General features: G+C 42.7%; 1 protein-coding gene across 1 annotated transcript in view; it reads right to left on the bottom strand.

Annotated features, from left to right (window-relative positions):
- Nucleotides 1-250: 250 nt before the first annotated feature.
- The window catches only part of MRPL42 (mitochondrial ribosomal protein L42), a 21,060-nt gene continuing 1,791 nt past the window's right edge, over nucleotides 251-19,519 (bottom strand). The window contains 7 exon segments of the mRNA XM_027842507.1: nucleotides 251-431; nucleotides 7,065-7,083; nucleotides 7,085-7,228; nucleotides 13,060-13,144; nucleotides 15,106-15,169; nucleotides 16,688-16,795; nucleotides 19,080-19,212. Of these exon segments, the coding sequence (XP_027698308.1) occupies nucleotides 367-431; nucleotides 7,065-7,083; nucleotides 7,085-7,228; nucleotides 13,060-13,144; nucleotides 15,106-15,169; nucleotides 16,688-16,795; nucleotides 19,080-19,212 (618 nt within the window). The 3' untranslated portion in view covers nucleotides 251-366.

A 19,519-nucleotide genomic window follows, 5' to 3' on the forward strand; every position in this document is an offset into this window, starting at 1 on the left:
GACTTTCATACGAAACTTTATGAGTTTTTCTCAAAGGCAAGATAAGATCTTTTGATGAAGAACAGCCATTCCCCTTTTTAAAATTGTTTTTTTCTCTGTGTTTATAGCATTATCATGATAAGACTGAGCTGTGATATCTTATAAAATGCAGTGGAATGTGGCAAGTGGGAATTAACTCAATCAGGTGTCTTTAAATCAGAATGCCAAGTCTGGAGATTATTTGATATATGAACAAAAATATAATCAAAAATCTAGAAAAAAAATTTATTAAAATTTCCTCATATAACATCAGGAAATACTTCTTATTTCATTTCTTCAAGCAGTGAGATAAACAAAGATGACATTTTCTCTGACAGTAAATGATGACTATATTAGTGTCTCAAAATCATCTCTCTTTGGGAGGATGGAGCTTTCTGCGCCGCTGATGATACCTTGAAAAGAAGAAAAACATATCCTGGTAAAGATGTGTTATTTTGGATTGGCTATCCAATAAAATGTAGATTTGTTTGCTGTGGCATAGTCTCTTTTATACACACATATATGTGTGTATGCATATACATGTGTATGTTTGTGTATATATGTACACACATACATGAGTCTGTGTAAATATATATATAGATACACATATACATATAGATCAGTAAAACTTAATGATTTATTTATGTATGTGTGTGTGTGCGTGTGTGTGTGTATTCAGATACTAAATATACCACATTACCCAAGTTAGGGTATAATTGTTATTATCTTAAGATAGGAATTCTGGGAAAATGTAATCCCTTCTTGGGGGTCACTAAGGCAGTAAGAACCCCAAGTGCCGGAGGGCCTTCCTCACTCGATCGTGCCGTCTCAATGATACCAATGGAGCACACCCTGCCCTTCCCACACAACTAGTCCATTTCTTTGCACCTTAGGTTTCCCTGATGATGTTATATCTTCCTCCTCTTCCACGTTCCTCCTGATCAGACACTGCAGCCTGCTCACAGCCACCATGTCGGGGCAGCCCCACTGCCCTCTGCGTGACATTCATTTTCAGTTTTTTGGCCTTACTGTGTTCCATGTCTTGTAGCCATGCAACACTGGGAGAATTTTTAAGAGACAGTTTTTTGTTTCCAGGAGAAACTTGGGGTTCTCAAAGGAGGTCTGCAACTCCCTAATGGCAATCCAGCCTGCTCTCCTCCTCTTTAATTCTGGGCCCAACTGGTAACCTCTCTGTACAGTCTGTCCCAAATATATACAGTGAAGGGCAAGCTCTACAGGTTGTCCATTCAACTGCATACAAGCCGGACAATGGACATTCCTATCCACTCGATCTTGCCTGTCACATTCTCTCGAGTGGTTACACATCTTTTCCACAAGGCTCAACAACGTTCCAGTTCCAGGGTTTGATGCAAACAGAACGATGTCATCTGAAAACAGGAGCAGATGGAGGCCCTCACCATCCACAGGAAATCCCTCTTCAACTTGGGCTCTATGTTGGATCTCATCTGCCACAAAGCCAAACACTTTGAGAAGGTAGGTACCCCTGTTTGATGCTTCACGTGATGTTTTTGACCAGAGGTATCAATAGCGAGGGTTATTTCTGTTGTAATATCTTTCAAATAACAATCCTGAATGGTTCTGGCAAATGAATGAGAGGGGCATTGTTGGAAGAGAGCCTTGCCTACCAAAACAAATGCTTTTCCATAATAGATGCACAGTAAACACACTGGAACTTATTTTCTGGACACCTGTCAGTCAACAGTACAAAGTAAAAGTGGTCCATTTGTGACTTTCCTGCTATATATCATGTCCTCTGTAGAATGTCCATTCCAAAAATCCTGCTAACCCTACTGATGACCTTCCCTTATCAAGGTTGCCCTTGATGAAATGAGGATGACCCTCACAAAGATTTTCAATAGACCACAAAGCAGGCACACAGGCTCAGGGTTGCTGACATTGTCAGGGTCACCTTTTTTTCAGAATAAAACTTCAGAATAAAAAGCTAGGTGGCACGGTGGAGAGAATACTGGCCCTGAAGTCAGGAGGACCTGGGTTCAAATCTGACCTCTGACATGTAACACTCACTAGCTGTGTGACTCTAGACAAGTCACTTAACCCCAACTGCCTCACCAAAAAACAAAACAAAACAAAACAGAATAAAACTCTGACATTTTTCTCAACAGCTCCCGTATCGGCTACACTTTATGTCGTAAGCCACCGCCCAACAATTCTGTCATCTTCTCTCCATAAAGTCCTGGTCCAACCCAGCTGTTTTTCCTATCTTTCTTCTCTTTCTGCCTCCTCTAAAAGAATATTGAGGCTGTGATGTTAGGTCCCAAATGTGTCGGTTCTATTATCCTAGTAGGTAAAAACATTTGTTATTAAAATTTTTATGAATCTTTTCCATTTTTCTTGTTTATCGTCCTCCTATTTTCTGCCTAAAACATCCTCAGGATGACTTTGCTTAGTTGGATTTCTTACTGAGTTTTTTTAAAAACTCATGTTACCCTTCATTGCTTTTCTCTGCTCTTAGGCATTACATCAGACACCTTGGTAAGATTTTACACAAACAAGTATGTAAGTTAGACTGGTCTTGCTTTTAGCCATTATTTCTGTCTGCTCAGTGAGTGAGTCAAGTGACTGCTATCAGAATTTCTTTCTAGGGTCTTCTGGCATACTTGTGATGTCAAATTGGTTTACACTTGTAAAACTTTGCACTTTTTTTTTTTTGGCCAGAACTGATTTTAATCATTCAGGACCAAGTTGTTTCAAGTGTATGGCATAACTTTTTCTCATTATTCTTCTAGCATGTTACTCACTCTGATCTTCACTCTGACGAGTCAGTGGTATGAACGTAAAAATAGTCAAGTCAACAAGGAATTATTAAGAACAAAGGTATCGTAGAGGAAGTCCAGGAGAGCCACGAGTGTATCCTGGAGAGCCAGGAATGTATCCTGGAGAGGAATGAATACACAGCTAGCCTTAGCCTGTGTTCCTTAAAATGGAGGCTCTGGAAGGAACCAGCCAATCAGAGGAAGATGCTGCAGGAGTGAGGGACACTTCCAACATGTTAAGTCTAGGAGTTGTGAGCTTCCAGGGGAAAGAGTTTTTAGAGGTATGGTAGAGGATAAGCTGGAGAGAAGACTTTGGGAAGAAGATGGCAGCTGGGCTGGGCCTTGAAGGAGGATAAGGCTTCTAAAAGACTAGGATGAGGAGGCAACACACTCAGGGCAAGGAGAATGGCTTGGGCCGAGCAGACTATGACAAGAGATGGAATGCCAAGAACAGGAAGTTCATGAAAGTGGGACAGAAGAAAGCGGGGGGACCCCACCCCCGGGAGGCACAGGAGAAGAACAGAGGTGATTCAGGAGCTCAGTCGCTCAGTGATGCGCATCTCTGCCCCACGTGCGAGGCACACGGTGTGAAGTGCTACGAATCACACACAGCCACATCTTCTGGTCCAGCATCACTAGAACTCCATGCAAACGTACAGGAGTGGTTAAGCAACACCAAAAAGCCCAAACAAAAAACCTCCAACTGTCAAAGTCCTATGGTCAAACTGATGATGACTTATAAACATATGAACACAAATGGTGAAAAAGAGCAAGATTTAATTTTCTGGACTTTGGCTTTGAGAACACTGGGCTCCTGGTCAGAGTTTGAATAAATCTCCTCAGGACGTGGAATAAGTTTGGCTGGAGACTGAAGAATCTAATCAAGAGGGCTTTATGATGAAAATGGAGCGGGAAGAGGGAAAAGATAAACCCCAAATACAACTTAAATGGGACACTGTACTACAGAGGAAAACAAACATGACACTGGGGGAAAAAATAGTGAATGAAGAGCCCAGTAATTAAGAGGAGAAAATAACCCTGGAACAGAGTTGGGAACAGGATTTTGGCCTCATCTACTTACAAATGCTCAGCCCATGGGACGTAGACTCAAGTGAGGAGAGAGCTGCAACAGACCAAGCCAGAGAGGGCCCGGGCTTGGACAAATGACTTGGTGACGTCAGTATTAAAGGAAGGGACAAGTATAAAATGAGGTCTGTAGAAAGGACGAGCAGGATCTCTTAATGGACTTCGTATGAGAACAGGGAGGACATGATTTTGTGACAGTAAGGAGTTTTACAAAACCAAAGTCTTTCCAGATTCCTTACTTATGGGAAAGGCAAGTCAGCAGCATAAGCTGTGTAGAAAGAAGCTAAAAAGGGAGAAATTTCTAGAAGGGAAGAAGTTACATTTGTCATGCTGAAGCTGATACTCAATTCAATTCAGGAAACACTTCTCAAAAGCCTACTTTAGGCGCTTTGCTAAATATTGGGGATACAATGAGTAAAACAACATAGTCCCTGCCCTCAAGGAGCTCACGCTCTCCTAGGGGACACGAAGCTTATATACAAATAAATACAAGGAAAAAAGAGAAGGAAAGTCAATCCAACAACAGGGATCAGGGAGGGCTTCCCAGAAGGTAGAAGGCCTTAGCTGCACTTTCGAAGCAGCAATACTTCCCAGGGCCCTACCCCACACAGACTAGGAGAGTTTCCTTTAAGAGTACTGAAACCATCCCTAAAACTTAACTGGCCAAGAGGACCAAGATTTAAACCTTTGCTGAAGCTTTAGCTTCCTGGTGGCCTCAGTAGGAAAGCCAGACCACAAGGACTCAGGAGTTCTTTCCTCCTTGCCTTGGGCTTCTGACCTGCACACCCAGACACAGGGAAGCTGCCCCACAGGAATCGATGATGCAGCCTTGCACAGCATCCTTTGCATGCTATGACTTAATAAACTTTCTTCTGTTAATGTTAAATTGATCTAAAACAGTGGTGTCAAACCCAAATAGAAAGGGATCCCTGCAGGCTGCATACTGACTCAGAAAACCACAAGTTAACATCATCTAGGTTGTACTGTATTTTGACTTATTTTGCTAAACATTTTTCAATTACAATTAATCCAGATTCAGGCAACACTGGAGTTTTGTGGCCTCTTTCAGCCTGGCTTCAAATTCGACACCTCTGATCTACAATGATTTCATTTCATTCCAATTCTAACCCTGAAGCACCAGACAGACCAGTCTGAATAAGGCCCAGTTTATATCAAGGAACATTTTGGGAGGCAGAGAGGAGTGGGCAGTGCATATGGGCATGGGTAGTGCCTTGTGCAAAGACATGAAGGCAAGAGATGGCATATCAAGTGATGGGAACAGCTGGTGGTGTGGTCTGACCATAGTACAACAGGGGGGTAGTATCAAATAAAGCTGAGAGGTTGGTAGGAGCCTTAAAACATCAAGCAAAGGAGTTCATTATATTTCTTGCAGAAAGAGGTATTTGGAATTTGACTGAAAGAAAAAAAAAAAGAAAAATGGTGGAGAGATAAACGAGCATGTGATCGGTCAATAGATACTCCCAGCTATGAGCATGAATTTCACCAGGCCATGGGATACGACCAGAAAACTAGGCTCAGAGCTGAGTCCTGAAGAATCGCTATCATTAGGAAGTGTTAGGGGGAAAGTATCTTTTAAGGAACGTTTTGAAGAAAACTTCCCAAAAACGTAAAAGATGAAAGCTAGTTATGGCCAGCACCTGTAAAGCAAGGCCAGACAGGTGCCAAGAAGCAATGGAATCAAACTTTGGGTATCAGCAAACATGACACCAATTCAGATACTGCAGCTCTATGTTTCCTAAAACGTGTAAAGTCTCGTTTTCTGCATTCATCCAATTCCTTCCGTTTCTTGATGTATTCTTGAAAATTCTTAAAGCTATTAGATGGATGCTAATGAATCAATTCTCCGTCCATCCCTGAATCCTCTCCAAGTCCAAAGCTCGCTGTCTACAGTATGCCGAAAACTAAACAGCATCTCACCATGACTGTATAAATCATTTACTAGGGAAATGAATAAAAATCAAAATGCTAAATGAACACCTCACAGAATTTTCAAAAAAGAATAATCTTCTTCAACTTCAAGGACTCTTGCCAGCTTTCATTACGAGCTTTGGCAAGATTCCATTAGAAAATTAAGAAAAATGTTATTCTGACATTTAGCTTCAGTTATCATGTGTAAGCTAGCACTCAAAATTAACGTGTGGGATACTGAGACTACCCCTAGTTTGCTAGAGCTTGTCCCAAATCCCCAGTCAAGGAGTTCTCCACTCATAGACCATCAACATCAGGGTTAATGGGATGTGTGTTCTCCACAGCTCCTCATTCTCACTCATCCACGAGCCAGATCTCGCCTTTTCTCTCTCCACAACACCGTCCACTCTCATGGCCGCCACCCCACACCCGGATTAATGCAGCAGCCTCCTGACTGGTCTCTCTGCCTCGGGTCTCACCCCCTCTAATTCAGACTCCAAACGGCTGCCAAAGTAATCTTCCTAAAGCACAGGTCTGACCATGTCATTCCACTAGTCGTCAAGTTCCAGGGTCTGCTTGTTTTCCCCGAGGATCACATATAAATTTGTCTGTTTGGTATTTAAAGGCCCTCACCACCTGGATCCAATCTGTCTTTCCAGCCTCATTATAAATTCCTGCTGCTTCTCCCGATCTCCAGGTCTGCCTGGCCTTCCTTCTGCTCTTCACACAAGATACCCCCTCACAGGCTGCCCCCAACCACGTATTCCATCTCACCTTCATTTCTGAGACCCGCTAGTTTCCTTCAAAGCTCAACTCAAAAACTATCTTCTACATGAAACACCTCCCATTCTCCCTACCAGCCAGTGCCTTGACCTCCAACCTCTTGCCAAAAGAAAGGCCTCATATTGATTTATTTATTTTGTATATACTTACATATGTTGTCATCCCTCCCATGCAATGTAAGCAACCTGAATTCATAGTCTATTTCATTTGTGTGTATCCACAGCACATGGCAGAATGCCTGGCACACAGTAGGCACTTACTAAATGCATGCTGATTATTATCATATCTCCCTAGAACTATATCACTACTGCTTTGATTTTCTCAAGTGAGAGAACACCACTTTAGGAAAATAATCTTTTAGTTTGTAAAATATTAACGCAATAACTACCAAGCATCATTCTTTAGTTCATCTAGAATATTTTTTGCATTTTGTTTTTTAAAGAAAATACTCACTGTCCATGAGGGTACCAGCGGTGTTTGGTAGTGAAGAAAAGTTTACTCAGCTCTTCTATCATAGGCCCTTGCTGAGCAGTGTCACCGTCTGCTTTTAATCTGGCTTTCAGCATTTGATCATGTGTTTCTTCTTGGTTATCCACAGGATCTGGTCTAATTATGGGCTGCAACAAATGAGTTCACCATATCAAAATAAGAGAAATTCCAGCCATTATTTAATAACTTCTTTTTTTTAAATTTAATAACTTCTACAGTTAACTTGTTAATTCACTAGGTCATAGTGTTTAAGTGGTAAAGGTTAGTTTCCTGATAAAGCAGTGAGTACAAAGTTTTAGGATATATCTAATTTCTCAAAGACTCAGGAAAATTTTTTCTTTTCATACCACCATCTATTTGTTGAATTTTTTTCAAATGAAAAAATCCTTATTACCTTAATTTATACTTACTAAGGATGAACATTAGTTGCTTAGTTAAATGCAAAAATTCTCATTGAGATGTGAGACTCAATACCAATCTTTCATAAACACAATATCTTAAAACTGTTGGTAATATTGAAAGAGGCACTAGGTGGCACAGTGGATAGAGTACTGGGCCTGCAGTCAGGTAAACCTGAGTTCAAACTCAGCTTCAGATACTTACTAGCTGCCAAGTCACTTAACCCTGTTTGCCTCAGTTTCCTCATCTGTAAAATGAGCTGGAGAAGAAAATGGCAAACCACTCTAGGATCTTTGCCAAGAAAACCCCAAATGGGGTCATGAAGAATTACACACGACTGAAACAAGTCAACAACAACAGAATCAATAAACATCAATGTTTTCAACTATCAGACCAATATTTATCCTTCATAGAAAAAACCATAATTATTATTTTTTTATCTAAGGCATTCCACCTGAAAGATATAATCGAGGCTTATAGGGGACCTAAGGAAGATTCCCCCCCAAAAACATTATCCCCCTACTAGCAAAAATGATCATTTGTATGTAAAGCATAAAATGATAATGTAGATGAAAAAATCATCACCAAAAAAAAGTGTTTTAAGAAAAGCCAGATATACTCTGATGCAATAAAAAATGAGGCAGTTTTTCTTGAACTTACAATTACCTGATTTACAACAGAATTCTTAACTTTAATGTGTTTGCCCACAAAGTCCTTAAATGGCAGGTTAACAACATACAGTAACACTGGACTCGTTGCTATGGGGCCTATAGGACATAAGATTACCATCTAGGTAAGGCAGGCCCGTACAACACTTGGCCCACGGGCCGCTTTCGGCCAGTGAAAGGATTGTGGGCAGCCCACTAAAAATGTAGGGGATGTAAGAAAGGCCTGCACAACATACCACCGGCAGGCCATACGTCCTGCAAGCCTGAGTTACAGAATTAAGAGAAATACACGTCTTCAGTTCTTCATTTCACTTCATCAACGTGAGGATACCCAGGCAGCAATTCCCTCTAATTTATAAAAAGGTCTTGGAGCTGCTGTTGCCGAGTAATTTACTGCCCTGCAGCCAATCCAGTGATGAGCCTTGCCAAACAACATGTATGCTGCCCAGCCTTTCCAACCCAACAGAGCCCTGCTCCAAGTGGCCCTCCAAGGGCAGAGACTTTAAGGACCCAGGGTCTCCTCGGGACCCCAAGGGGACACAAGACAAACAGAGAGGAGAACAAGGAAAGGAGGGGTGGAGAGTATGTGATAAAGACAAATGAAGGAAAGGCCAATGGGAGGGGAAGAGCTGGTCAGGGAAGGCTTCTTCTCAAGTGCTGTCCTGGAATCCAAAGGACAAGGTCTGGATCATCAGAAAGGGCAGGCGGCCCCTCAGGTGAGAGCAAATACAACGAGAGAGCAGAAAAAAGGCAGGAGGCTCCAGGGATCACCAGGAGTCCGCTGGGGAGAGAGGCTGGACTCGATGGCTTTAGGACGACGCCTTTGTGTCTGGCAGGAGGTGGCTTTCAGACTCCGTCCTGGAGCTCTGAACAGACTAGACCACAAGAACCGGCAGCTGGGGCTCTTTAACAGAGACACCGCAGCAAACATCCATCCATCTCCTGGCTAAGGTGTGATGGAGCTTAGCGGTGCTGGGCCAGACCCTGCAGGGGCTTCGCTTCCAGATGCAAGGAAAACTTGACTAAGAGCTTCAAAGAGCCAATTCACCTCAAAAATTAACATTTTTCTCACTATTCAGCAGTAGGATTGGTCCAACATAAAATAAATCTCCCTAATTGTAAGAAGATGGGAAATATTTTTATTTTTAAATAAAGATAAAAACACTGTGATGAATGATTTGTTTAAAGTCACACGATGAGCCTCTGGCATACTCAGAAATCGAACCATTATCTGATTCTCAGGCACTGTTTCATCTACTTGGCTGAACCTCAAAGAGAGAACATGTGAAAAATTCTAGTAAAATAGGAAAAAGGGGGGAAGGAAGGAAAATAAGCATTTATATAGTGCCTGCTATGTGCCAAATACCGGACTAATTTTTTTTTACAAATGCTATTTCACAATTTTTTTTTTAATTTTTAAAACTTTTACAACAATTTTTAAACAAATATTATTGCAATTTGATCCTCACAACCACCCTGGGAGGTAGATGCTATTAGTATCCCCATTTCACAGTTGAAGAAACTGAGGCAAACAGAGGTTAAGTGATCTGCCCAGGGTTGCACAGCTAGTATGTCTCTGAGGCTCCAGTCTTCCTGACTCCAGGCCAACTGCTCTAGCCACTGCACCACCCAGCTGCTCCTAAAACAGAGTAAGGCTGAATGTTGGCCTTTAAAAATCTGTAATTCTGAAGTTTTTTATTGTCAAAAAATTTTCTATGTTCAAATCCATGGTACATAATTACACTGATCTAATAACTAAAAGAGCCAACCCATTCTTTTTCAGTTATTTACTAACTGTCCCCAGACTAAGTTTCATTTTCCTAAAATATCAGAACTGGAAAAAGCTTTTCAAGCATCCACGTGGCCAAAGGCACTCCAGCTGATTTAAAGAAACACCCTGGGAGTACAGTCTGAGGTGGCTTATTTGAATGAAAACATACAGATTAATCAATATTTTTCAACTACGATTTATTGGTGGTTAAGTGAATAGCACAAATTTATCAGAAGATTTATGGATGAAAATAATGTTCACTATAATAAAATCAATGTGCATTTATCTTCCCTACTTTCACCAGGGTTCAAGTTTGGGGGCAGGGGCAGGGAGAGGGGAGGGAGGAAGGGGAAAAAGCAGGAGGATTTAGGATATGTATTTTGGGACACTGAGATTCAAAGGGGTCTAGTCTGCAAATAACAGTATAAACACGAGAGGACTAATTAACTAATTAACCAATAAACTAATTAAACTCACACTCGAGATTATTTAGAGAAAGTTCAGAACTTATAAGGGATCCCTCATAAAGCTAATCAGGAGAACAAGACCCTGCTTCTGCAGAAAAAACCGTCTCAGACCTGTAGTTGGACAAAGGAATTTACATTCTGTTTCCCGCTTACCTCAGGCTGTCATGTTGTCTCTGACAAAGACTTTTCCCTGGCTAAACTCCTCCAGCTCCTGCAGTGAGCGCTCCTGGGGCAAGACTGACGCCCTGCCATCTCTACAGACTCCTCACACACTTCTGGGTCTCCTACTGTACTCTGCTTTCCTACCTCCACACTTTTGCCTTCTGTTTAGAATGTCCTCCCTCCCCTTACTTGCTGAATTACTAATTTCCTTCCAAGTCCAATGTTAATGTGACCTCTTGCACAGACCCTCCGAGATCTCCAGGAGTGACAAGCCCCCCTCAGACTCACGGAGCACTGACTTTATAAAGCCTTTCTGTGTCCGCCTCTCTTCTCTACTTGGCCTTTCTTTCCCATCCACCTACAAACTTGCTCCAGATTCCTCCCACGCTGGAAGAACCTTTCCTCAGGCCTGGTGGCAACTCAAGCTATTGTCTCCCCTTCAGGATAAACTTCCAGAAAGAGTCCGCGCTGACTGCCTCCGCGTCCTCACCTGTCACCCCTCAAGTCCTTTCAATTCAGCTTCTAACCTCACCAGCTCCACTGAACCGCCCTCTCCAGGTCCTCAACAGTCTGTTACACGTCCAGTCCATGGCCTTCCACCATCCTTATGCGCCTTGACCCTTCTGCAACACAAACTACATCCCATCTGACACAGTCGATACCCCTACTACTGCATTCTCCCTCTCTTCCCCTGTAGTCCACCAAACTGCTCCCTCTTGAACCCGCTGTCTAGGTGCGCCCTCGTGGTCTCCTTCGATGGTCTTCCTCCCACCCCATGATGGGATACCTGAACACAGATGCTCCTCAGCACTTTCCATCCTTGGCTTTCTTTTCTTCCCATCTCAGAGATGGCTCTCCTCCAAGTCCACACTTTCAATAATCACCTCTGCACAGACAGTTCCCAAATCCCTCTCTCACCCTGAGCTCTGGTCACTCAACTGCCTGCTGGACCCTGGAGTCAGAAGACCAGGGTCAGCCTCCTGGCTCTGGGCCAGTCAAAGCATGTCTGGGTCTCAGTTCTGTCCTCGGTAAAATGAGTATCTGCACGAAAGCATCTCTGCAGTCCCACGAACCTGCAGATCTCATTATCCACACTCCTAGAAGCCCACCCCTCTCTGGCCCTCCTCTCCAATCTGTCTACCACCACCATCATGCTCACTATCATGTCAATCCCCCAAACTCAAAACCTGCCATCTTTGACTTTTCCCTTCCCCTTACTCCCTACATCCAATCAGATGTGAAATCCCCTTGGTTCCTTTGGTACCCAATCCCTTCCTCCAATTGATCCTTCTCATACCTGATTCTACACTAACACTATTCAGATGCTCCATGGGGCATGGAGGTGACCCTGGGTTCTTAAAGGCCATCCCAGCAGGTGATGGGTTCTAACAGGACCCACCAAGCAGGTAAGTCTCCAAGTATGCTGCCAGTAATGGGCTATATAGATGTCATGCAAGCATGAACCCAGGCGAATTTTTTGGTTCTGGAAATTCATAAAAGGATGTCTACAAAGGCATGGAAAACAACAGTGTGTGTCTGTGGAGCACCCACATGAACAAAATCTTGGATCCTTTGTACTGAAACACAGGTCTGAGTAAGTCACTCCCCTCCTCAAAAATATTCAATAACTTACAGCCTAAAGGCTCAAATTCAAACTCCTTAAACTGGTATTTAAGACCCTTGACATCCGGCTCCAACCTAACTCTCCTGTCTACTTTCGCTGGTCCACACTGCCCACTACATTCCAACCAAACTCTCCCACTGGCTGTTCCTCAGTCTCATTACGTGAATCGGCCCCACCTCATGGGCTCAGATGCCTCCTGCTCCGGTCTTCCAGGATCCCCCGCTGGAACTGTTCTCTTCTACTCTAATCTCAGACAGATCTTTCTGGGCATCCCTTCTTTTCTCTTACTGTGCTCTACTTCATATCATGCCTCTGTAGGTACATGTCATAGCCCCAATGGACTGGAGCTCCTGGAGGTGAGGGACTGTTTTTCATATTTTAATTTCAGGGCCTAGCACAGTGCTTTGCATAGAGAAGGCACTTTAAAAAGATCTAATTTCTGATTATCATATAATATTGTATATTGTCATTTTTGGGGTCTGTGTCAGCTCCCTGTTAGACAGCAAACTTCAAAAGAGTGGAAAGCGTCATATAAACTTTGTGACTTTCCTATGCCTTGACAGAGCTCTCTACAGAACAGGCCCAAACACATCACTAAAACATGGCGGCCAAAACGTAACAAAATACCACAGATGCAGCATGATGAAGAGAGTCCACAGTGGAATGATAAACGCCTCTGTTCTCGAGAGTGCGTTTTCACGAGCTGCCGGCGACATCACCTGGTAGCCTCAGGTCTGCTATAAGTAATGACCTAAAACAAAGCTCAGCTGAAAGCAGAGAACCCTGCCTTCCCCTCCCACTTTACTTTCTTCTGTCACCATAAGATATGGTTTTACGGTGATTCAAAGAGTAAGAAACGTAGACCTACTTGGGTGTGCTCATAAGGAACGTCCACAGAAGGATGGTAACAGATGATCGTTCTGCCATCTGATGACAGCGCGAGTTCCACTTTGCTGTAAAAGAAAAGCATTTTACTGTATACGGGACATAACGGACCTGTGTCGTAAAATTAAAAGTGATTAATCTAAAATTATTTGATGAGGAAGAAAAATGCTAAATGAGCAGTTAGCCCACTGGGCCCACATGAAAAGAGGGCAACACTTCGGGCCATGTCTATGCAACCACCCTGAGATCCATGACTATCTAAACTGGTCCAAAACCCATTTGCATTTTCATCCTGTTTATATTTAAAATGTTTATATTTCTAGATGTACCACCTAGTGGGAAAAGAACACCACTGTGTACCAGCCATGGTACAAACTTCCTTTATTCGTCCCAAACCTACTTCCAACAATTTCCAAGAGGTCGCCCCTGATTCTAGTCATCTGTGATTTGGTGAAAGATTGTGTTCACCTTCTCCACACCCTCCATGACTCTACGGACTTTGTTCCCCCCTCTCAGGTGGGGTGAGCAGGCCTCATTTTTCAGCATATTCTCCTAACGGCCACTCCCGTCCCCGAGTATCCTTCTCTGGACCTGCTCTAGCTTCACCCTCTCTTTCTGGAGGTCTGGTAACCAGAAATGCACACAACTTTCTAGGCACAAAATCACTTAATTCCTCATCCTATGAAAAAGAAACGACCAACATCTTTCTCCTATCTTACAGCTCTTCCAAGAGCAGCTTCCGGGCCTTTAAAATCAACAAATGTATTCTAAAAGAGCATGATTTTTACAGCTACCAATGTCTTCTTTAGATTACCTGCGACATTTTAGCTCCAATGGCTTTGACTTCAATCACGGAAGAAACCATGGCTAAGAATTAACATGAAAAGGGGCAGCTAGGTGGCACAGTGGATAGAGCACCAGCCCTAAAATCAGGAGAACCTGAGTCCAAATCCGGCCTCAGACCAAACACTTGACACTAGCTGTGTGACCCTGGGCAAGTCACTTAACCCCAACTGTCTAAAAATTTAAAAAAAAAAGAAGAAGAAGAAGAATTAACACGAAAAACTAAATGCTAAAAAAAAGTTATTTTAGCCAACTGAAGACTACAAAAATGAACTATGCTGTCAGAATATCTTACCACCATTTCAGGATGGAATACTCTAAAATGTTGACAAAATAAACATTAATTTTGGCAAAAAATGTTTAGTGAGTTGAATTGAAGCAGCTTTTGACTTAAGAGAGTTATGTACTTACTAGAAAGGCACTGAAAGAGTAGAAAGAGAACCAGATTTGGAGTCAGAAGGCCTGGATTTATAATTCTAGTCTCCCTGATGGACTGGGGTTGTGTGTGAGACTGGGAAAGTGAATTACTCTTTTCATACCCTTTTTCCCATCTGTGAAAAACAGGCATCGGACTAGATGACACTTACGGGTCCCCTCCCCAGCTCTTAATATAGTATTCCCAAACATGCAAACAAAAACTCCTAAGAAAACCTGAAAATGGTCCAAAAAAGTGAGTTCTTGAATATTAGCCCCAATTCACATTTTTTAATGGAGTACAGTGAGTATTCCTACTAAAATAGTCACAAAGGTGATCTATTTTTATTGACATGTATGAAAATAAAATGCTTAATAAAGTATGTATTTTAGTTTCTAAACATTATGTAATTATTAATAGTTTGAGTAGTTATTTTTAATCTACTAGACATGAACCAAAATTGAGAAATTAATTTTTTTCCCAAAGCTACAATACTGTTGCAAAAAGAATAAAGAGGATTTCTGGCAGCATATTTATGTCTAAATAAGAGCATTCAGCAAAATACAATGGCAGTAATTTTTTATTAACAAATGCTTGTAAACATGCTTGTTCAAAAACCACCATAATCATTACTGAAAAATGAAAAAAAAAAAAACCAAGAAAGAAAACAGTAGAAACCAAAACAAGTAACTAAATTATTTCCAAGATTACATCTGAGGCACAAACAGAAATTAAGGTCTCGTTCTGTATCATGCAGATTATTATACATACCAATTGTAGTCCTCTGGAAGAGGCGTATACGTCGACTTATGACACATGCAGCCTAGAGCTCCTCCTGGAAAGGCCCCAAACAACGAAGATTGAGTTAATCAGCAACAGCACACGCTCCTGCTCCATGAACATTTAAACTTCATCCTTGAATGGACTTCTGAAGTCAAGGACAGGGGGACTCCTTCTCCTAATCCAGACCGCCACCCTAGGTACATTTCACCATCCTCTGTAGTTCACTCAAGTCCTCCCGCCAGCCCTCCTTCTGTACATCTTGTCACTGCATGGATACCTGAGGAACCCCCACACAGTCTATCCTAGGGATAACACGGAAAGATGTTACCCCTTATTCTGAGTGCACAGACTCTTTTTTTTTTGGCGGGGAAGGGGGTGGCAATCAGGGTTAAGTGACTTGCTCAGGATCACACAGCTAGTAAGTGTCTGAGGTTGAATTTGAACTCAGGTCCTCCTGACTCCAGGACCAGTGCTCTATCGCTGTGCCGCCTAGCTGGCCCAATGGCACAGACTTTTAAAAATAATTTTTTTCCTTCATGTAGACCCAATCAAAAATGCTTCTTTTCAAAGTATACTCCCATAACACCCACTTACCAACACTATTTTGGACCCTAGTTTTTTAACCTGAATCTTTCCAAGGTTATTTTTTTTAACTTCTGAAAAGGCTTTCTTAGAAAAGTTCACCTTTCATATAAAATGAAAACCAGAAAATACGATAAATCACTTTTTAAGACAGTCAATTTTAAATATTTGCTCAAGTTAATTAATTGTCAACTAGTTAGAACAATGATAGTAATGAGACCAAGGAGGGTCAATTTAACTAGAAAACTTCTAATCTGTTCCATACAAGTTAGCATTTAATTACATTTTCTTAATCATGTTACACATACATGCACATTGAATGCTCTTGCATCATTCATTCATGATTGCTTTTATATATGTTATTTCCCCAACTAGACTGTAAATCTCTCGAAACCAAGGACATTTTCGTGGAGTATAACCCTCTTCATCCCATAATATTTATGCAAAGGGCCTTTGTATGCTAGATCAATACTTGTTACTAATGTTAATTAGCCAAAATTAGTTATTAATGTAAATTTGTTATCAATAGTTGTTATTAATGGATTTGTTATTAATTCCTCCCTTGTAATAATTCTCCTGCAGGTGGGACCCACTGATCTAGTCCTGCCCTTCATCTTACAGATGAGGAAACTGAGGCCCAGAGAGATAAAAGGACTTTACATAGCAGACACTTAACAAACACTGTGGCATAAAGAGGCTTATAGTTCCTGAAAATGTCCTATACACCACCCCCACACCTCAGTGTCCCTGCCCAGCGTAGAGAGTTTATTGGAGATACCCCACTACTCAGCGTAGGCCTCTCTGGTCTCATTCAGCCTCAAGGCAGGAGTGAGGAAGAGGAGGACGGGGACAGGAAGAGAACAAAGGGAAGAAGGTCTTAACTCTGTGTTTGCTGACACAGGTTTGGTGTTAGGGTCACTATCAAGCCTTTGAGATGCTGTGACCTATTTAAAGTAAAACACATAAGAGTCCAAAAAAAATGACTTACTCTGAAGTGTCATCTGCCGGGTGGAGGCAGCTGCGTGTGCCAGCACCGCTCTGGAAAAAGCCACCCCAACTGCTGCCAGGGCCATGGCGTACAGGGTGTAGACAAGGTCTGGAAAGGAAAGTGCTCTTTTTTTTAATCTTTCTCATGGTTAAAAGATTTCTCACGCTTCCCTTTAACACTATGTAGGAGAAGAAAACAGAGTAGGCTACATCCATTTAAAATGAAGGGGACCCCTATCTCTTCCACCTCATTCCAACCCCAGTCCAAAGTGACCTTTTCTCTAGTCCATCTCGCCCATTTCTGTGCCTCTCCATGCCTCAAGTCCCATGTAGGTCACTTTACATCCGCACATCGGATCAATGTTTCTTATTAATGGAGTTAGGGAATTCCTCCTTTGCAATAATTCTCCTGCAGGTGGAACCCACTGATCTAGTCCTGCCCTTCATCTTACAGATGAGGAAACTGAGGCCCAGAGAGATAAAGGGACTTTGTCTCCCCATCCCTCTCATGACTGGAATGCACCTTCTCCTTTCCCTGGTTCCTTTCAAAGTTAAGCTCAAAGGCCACCTCCTACACGAGGGTTTCTACAAGTGCTTTTCCCGATCTCCCAAATGCTAGTGCTGTTCCCATAGGAGGGAAAAATCTTATGTCACTTTTGTATTTATTTACAGACTGACATGTTGTCTCACCTGATAGAATGTAAGCTCTCTGAGGCCAGGAACTATTTCATTAGGAGCTGAAAATAGAGACACAAAACGTGTCATGATTCTTATACCAGTGAAATCACAGTTTTAATTAAAATCAGTATCGAGCTTCTCTCTCTCTGTATCTCTCTCTCCTGGTGCCCTCAGCATCTCCCTCTCCCAATGGTTCAATGGTTTGCACAACATAAAGCTACTTTCTCTTGCTCTTTATTAATTATAAATATATAGATATGTAAAAGCTATTTATTTATATACGGTATATATATCAACTTATATTAATTTAGATGTAGATATAGATAGATTGATATAGGAATTTATATCCATTGATCGATAGATCGACTGATAAACAGATGGGTAGACAGATCTAGGTAAGATATAGTAAGTAGATGGATAGACACATAGAGAAGATAGTAAGAAGACAGAAAATAGACAGATATAGATAACAATTAAGTAGACAGACAGATAGATGGTTTGATGGTGGATGGATAGCTATAAATAAGTAAGTAGATAGATGAAGATGAACAGATAGAGGTGACAGATAGATTTTGCGAGTGTGTGTGTGTGTGTGTGTGTGTGTGCAGAAAACACACTTTTAGGTTTGCAAAACACTTTACACAGTCTCATTTGAACCTCACAACAATCCCTTGAGGGGTATAGTAATAACAGGCAACATTCCAAGTTAAGTGATTTTCCCAAGGTCACACTAGTCTGTATCTGTTGGGAGGGCCTAGGCACAAATCCCACTTCTGATATTTTATTACCAATTCCCTTCACGTCCCCTAGGCCTCAGTTTCCTCCTCTGTAAAATCTCTAAGGGAGGTTGCCTCCAGCTGCAGATCTGCCAACCTATGGGTGCTTCACCTTCTCTGGGCCTCAGTTTCCTCATCTGTCAGATAAGCAGGCTGGACTAGATGACCTCTGAGGTCAAAGGTAACATCAGCGACCTTTAACTCAAATTCTGGGGCAGCGTGATGCAGGGGAAAGAGCTTGGAGAGGATGCTCAGGGGCAGGGCGGCCCAGCAGATGGTGTCCATAGCTTTCCTGGTGTATATTTGTTTATATACTGTTACCCCATTAGATTGCAAGCTCTTTGAGGGCAGGGGCTTGTCTTTTTCTTTTCTTTTTTTCCCCCCCTGAGGCAATCGGGGTTAAGTGACTTGCCCAAGGTCATACAGCTAGTAAGTGTCAAATGTCTGAGGCCGGATTTGAACTCAGGTCCTCCTGACTCCTGGGCCACTGCTCTATCCACTGGGCCACCTAGCCGCCCTTCTTTTTCTTATTTGTATCCCCAGCGTTTGGTACAGCGCCCGGCACACAGCAGGTGCTTAATCAATGCTGAGTGACTGATTGGAGAAGTCAGGAAGCCCTGGGTTCGGATCCTTCTCTGACACTCCCCGACGGGTGACCCTGCCTTGGTCGCGTCACCTGTGTGAGCCTCAGTTTCCTAACTTGTGCACACGGAGCCGGCAACAGCACCTGCTTCCTCTGTGGCCCCGGGCCCCGGTCACTCCACCGCTCCGTGCCTCAGTTTGCTCTCCTGTAAAATGGGGAGGACACAGCCCCTCCCGCCCTCCCGGGGATGTTGGCAGGCTCCACTGCACGTAAAGCACCTCGCTACTATTATTCCTGCTGTTGTTATTACTGTTATTACTCCACCCTCCGCTGCCCAAGGAGAAAGCGACAGTTACCTCCAAGGACACAAGCTCGCTCGGTCCCGGCAACCCGCTCCACGCTCTCCGCGACGCCTCGTGCGCCTGCGCACGAGCCATTTCCTGTCTCCGCGACGTCACCACGCTTTTCACGCCCGTGGCGCGAGGCGCGCTGGGAAATGTAGTCCGGCCGGAGAAAACGCCCTTAAGGACGTTTGAATTTCCAAAGGGATGGAATCCCCAGGCGTTGTCCCTAGAGTCCAGCCTTTACCTGAACTCCGAATGGGGGGGGGGAAGACGTGGTTGGAATATTGGCTAGGGAACGGGATTTGTAGACTTGAGTTCGGATTCTAACTCTGACCTCTGTGACCTTGGACAAGTCACAGCCTCCCTGGGCTGCATTTTGATCAAATGTAGACCTGATCTCTAAGACCTTTTTTTTTTTTTTTTTTTTTTTTTTTTTTTTTTTTTTTTTTTTT

The sequence above is a fragment of the Vombatus ursinus genome, unplaced genomic scaffold (genome assembly GCF_900497805.2).
Source record: "Vombatus ursinus unplaced genomic scaffold, bare-nosed wombat genome assembly UNPS02014874.1, whole genome shotgun sequence".
Classification (NCBI taxonomy): Eukaryota; Metazoa; Chordata; class Mammalia; order Diprotodontia; family Vombatidae; genus Vombatus; species Vombatus ursinus.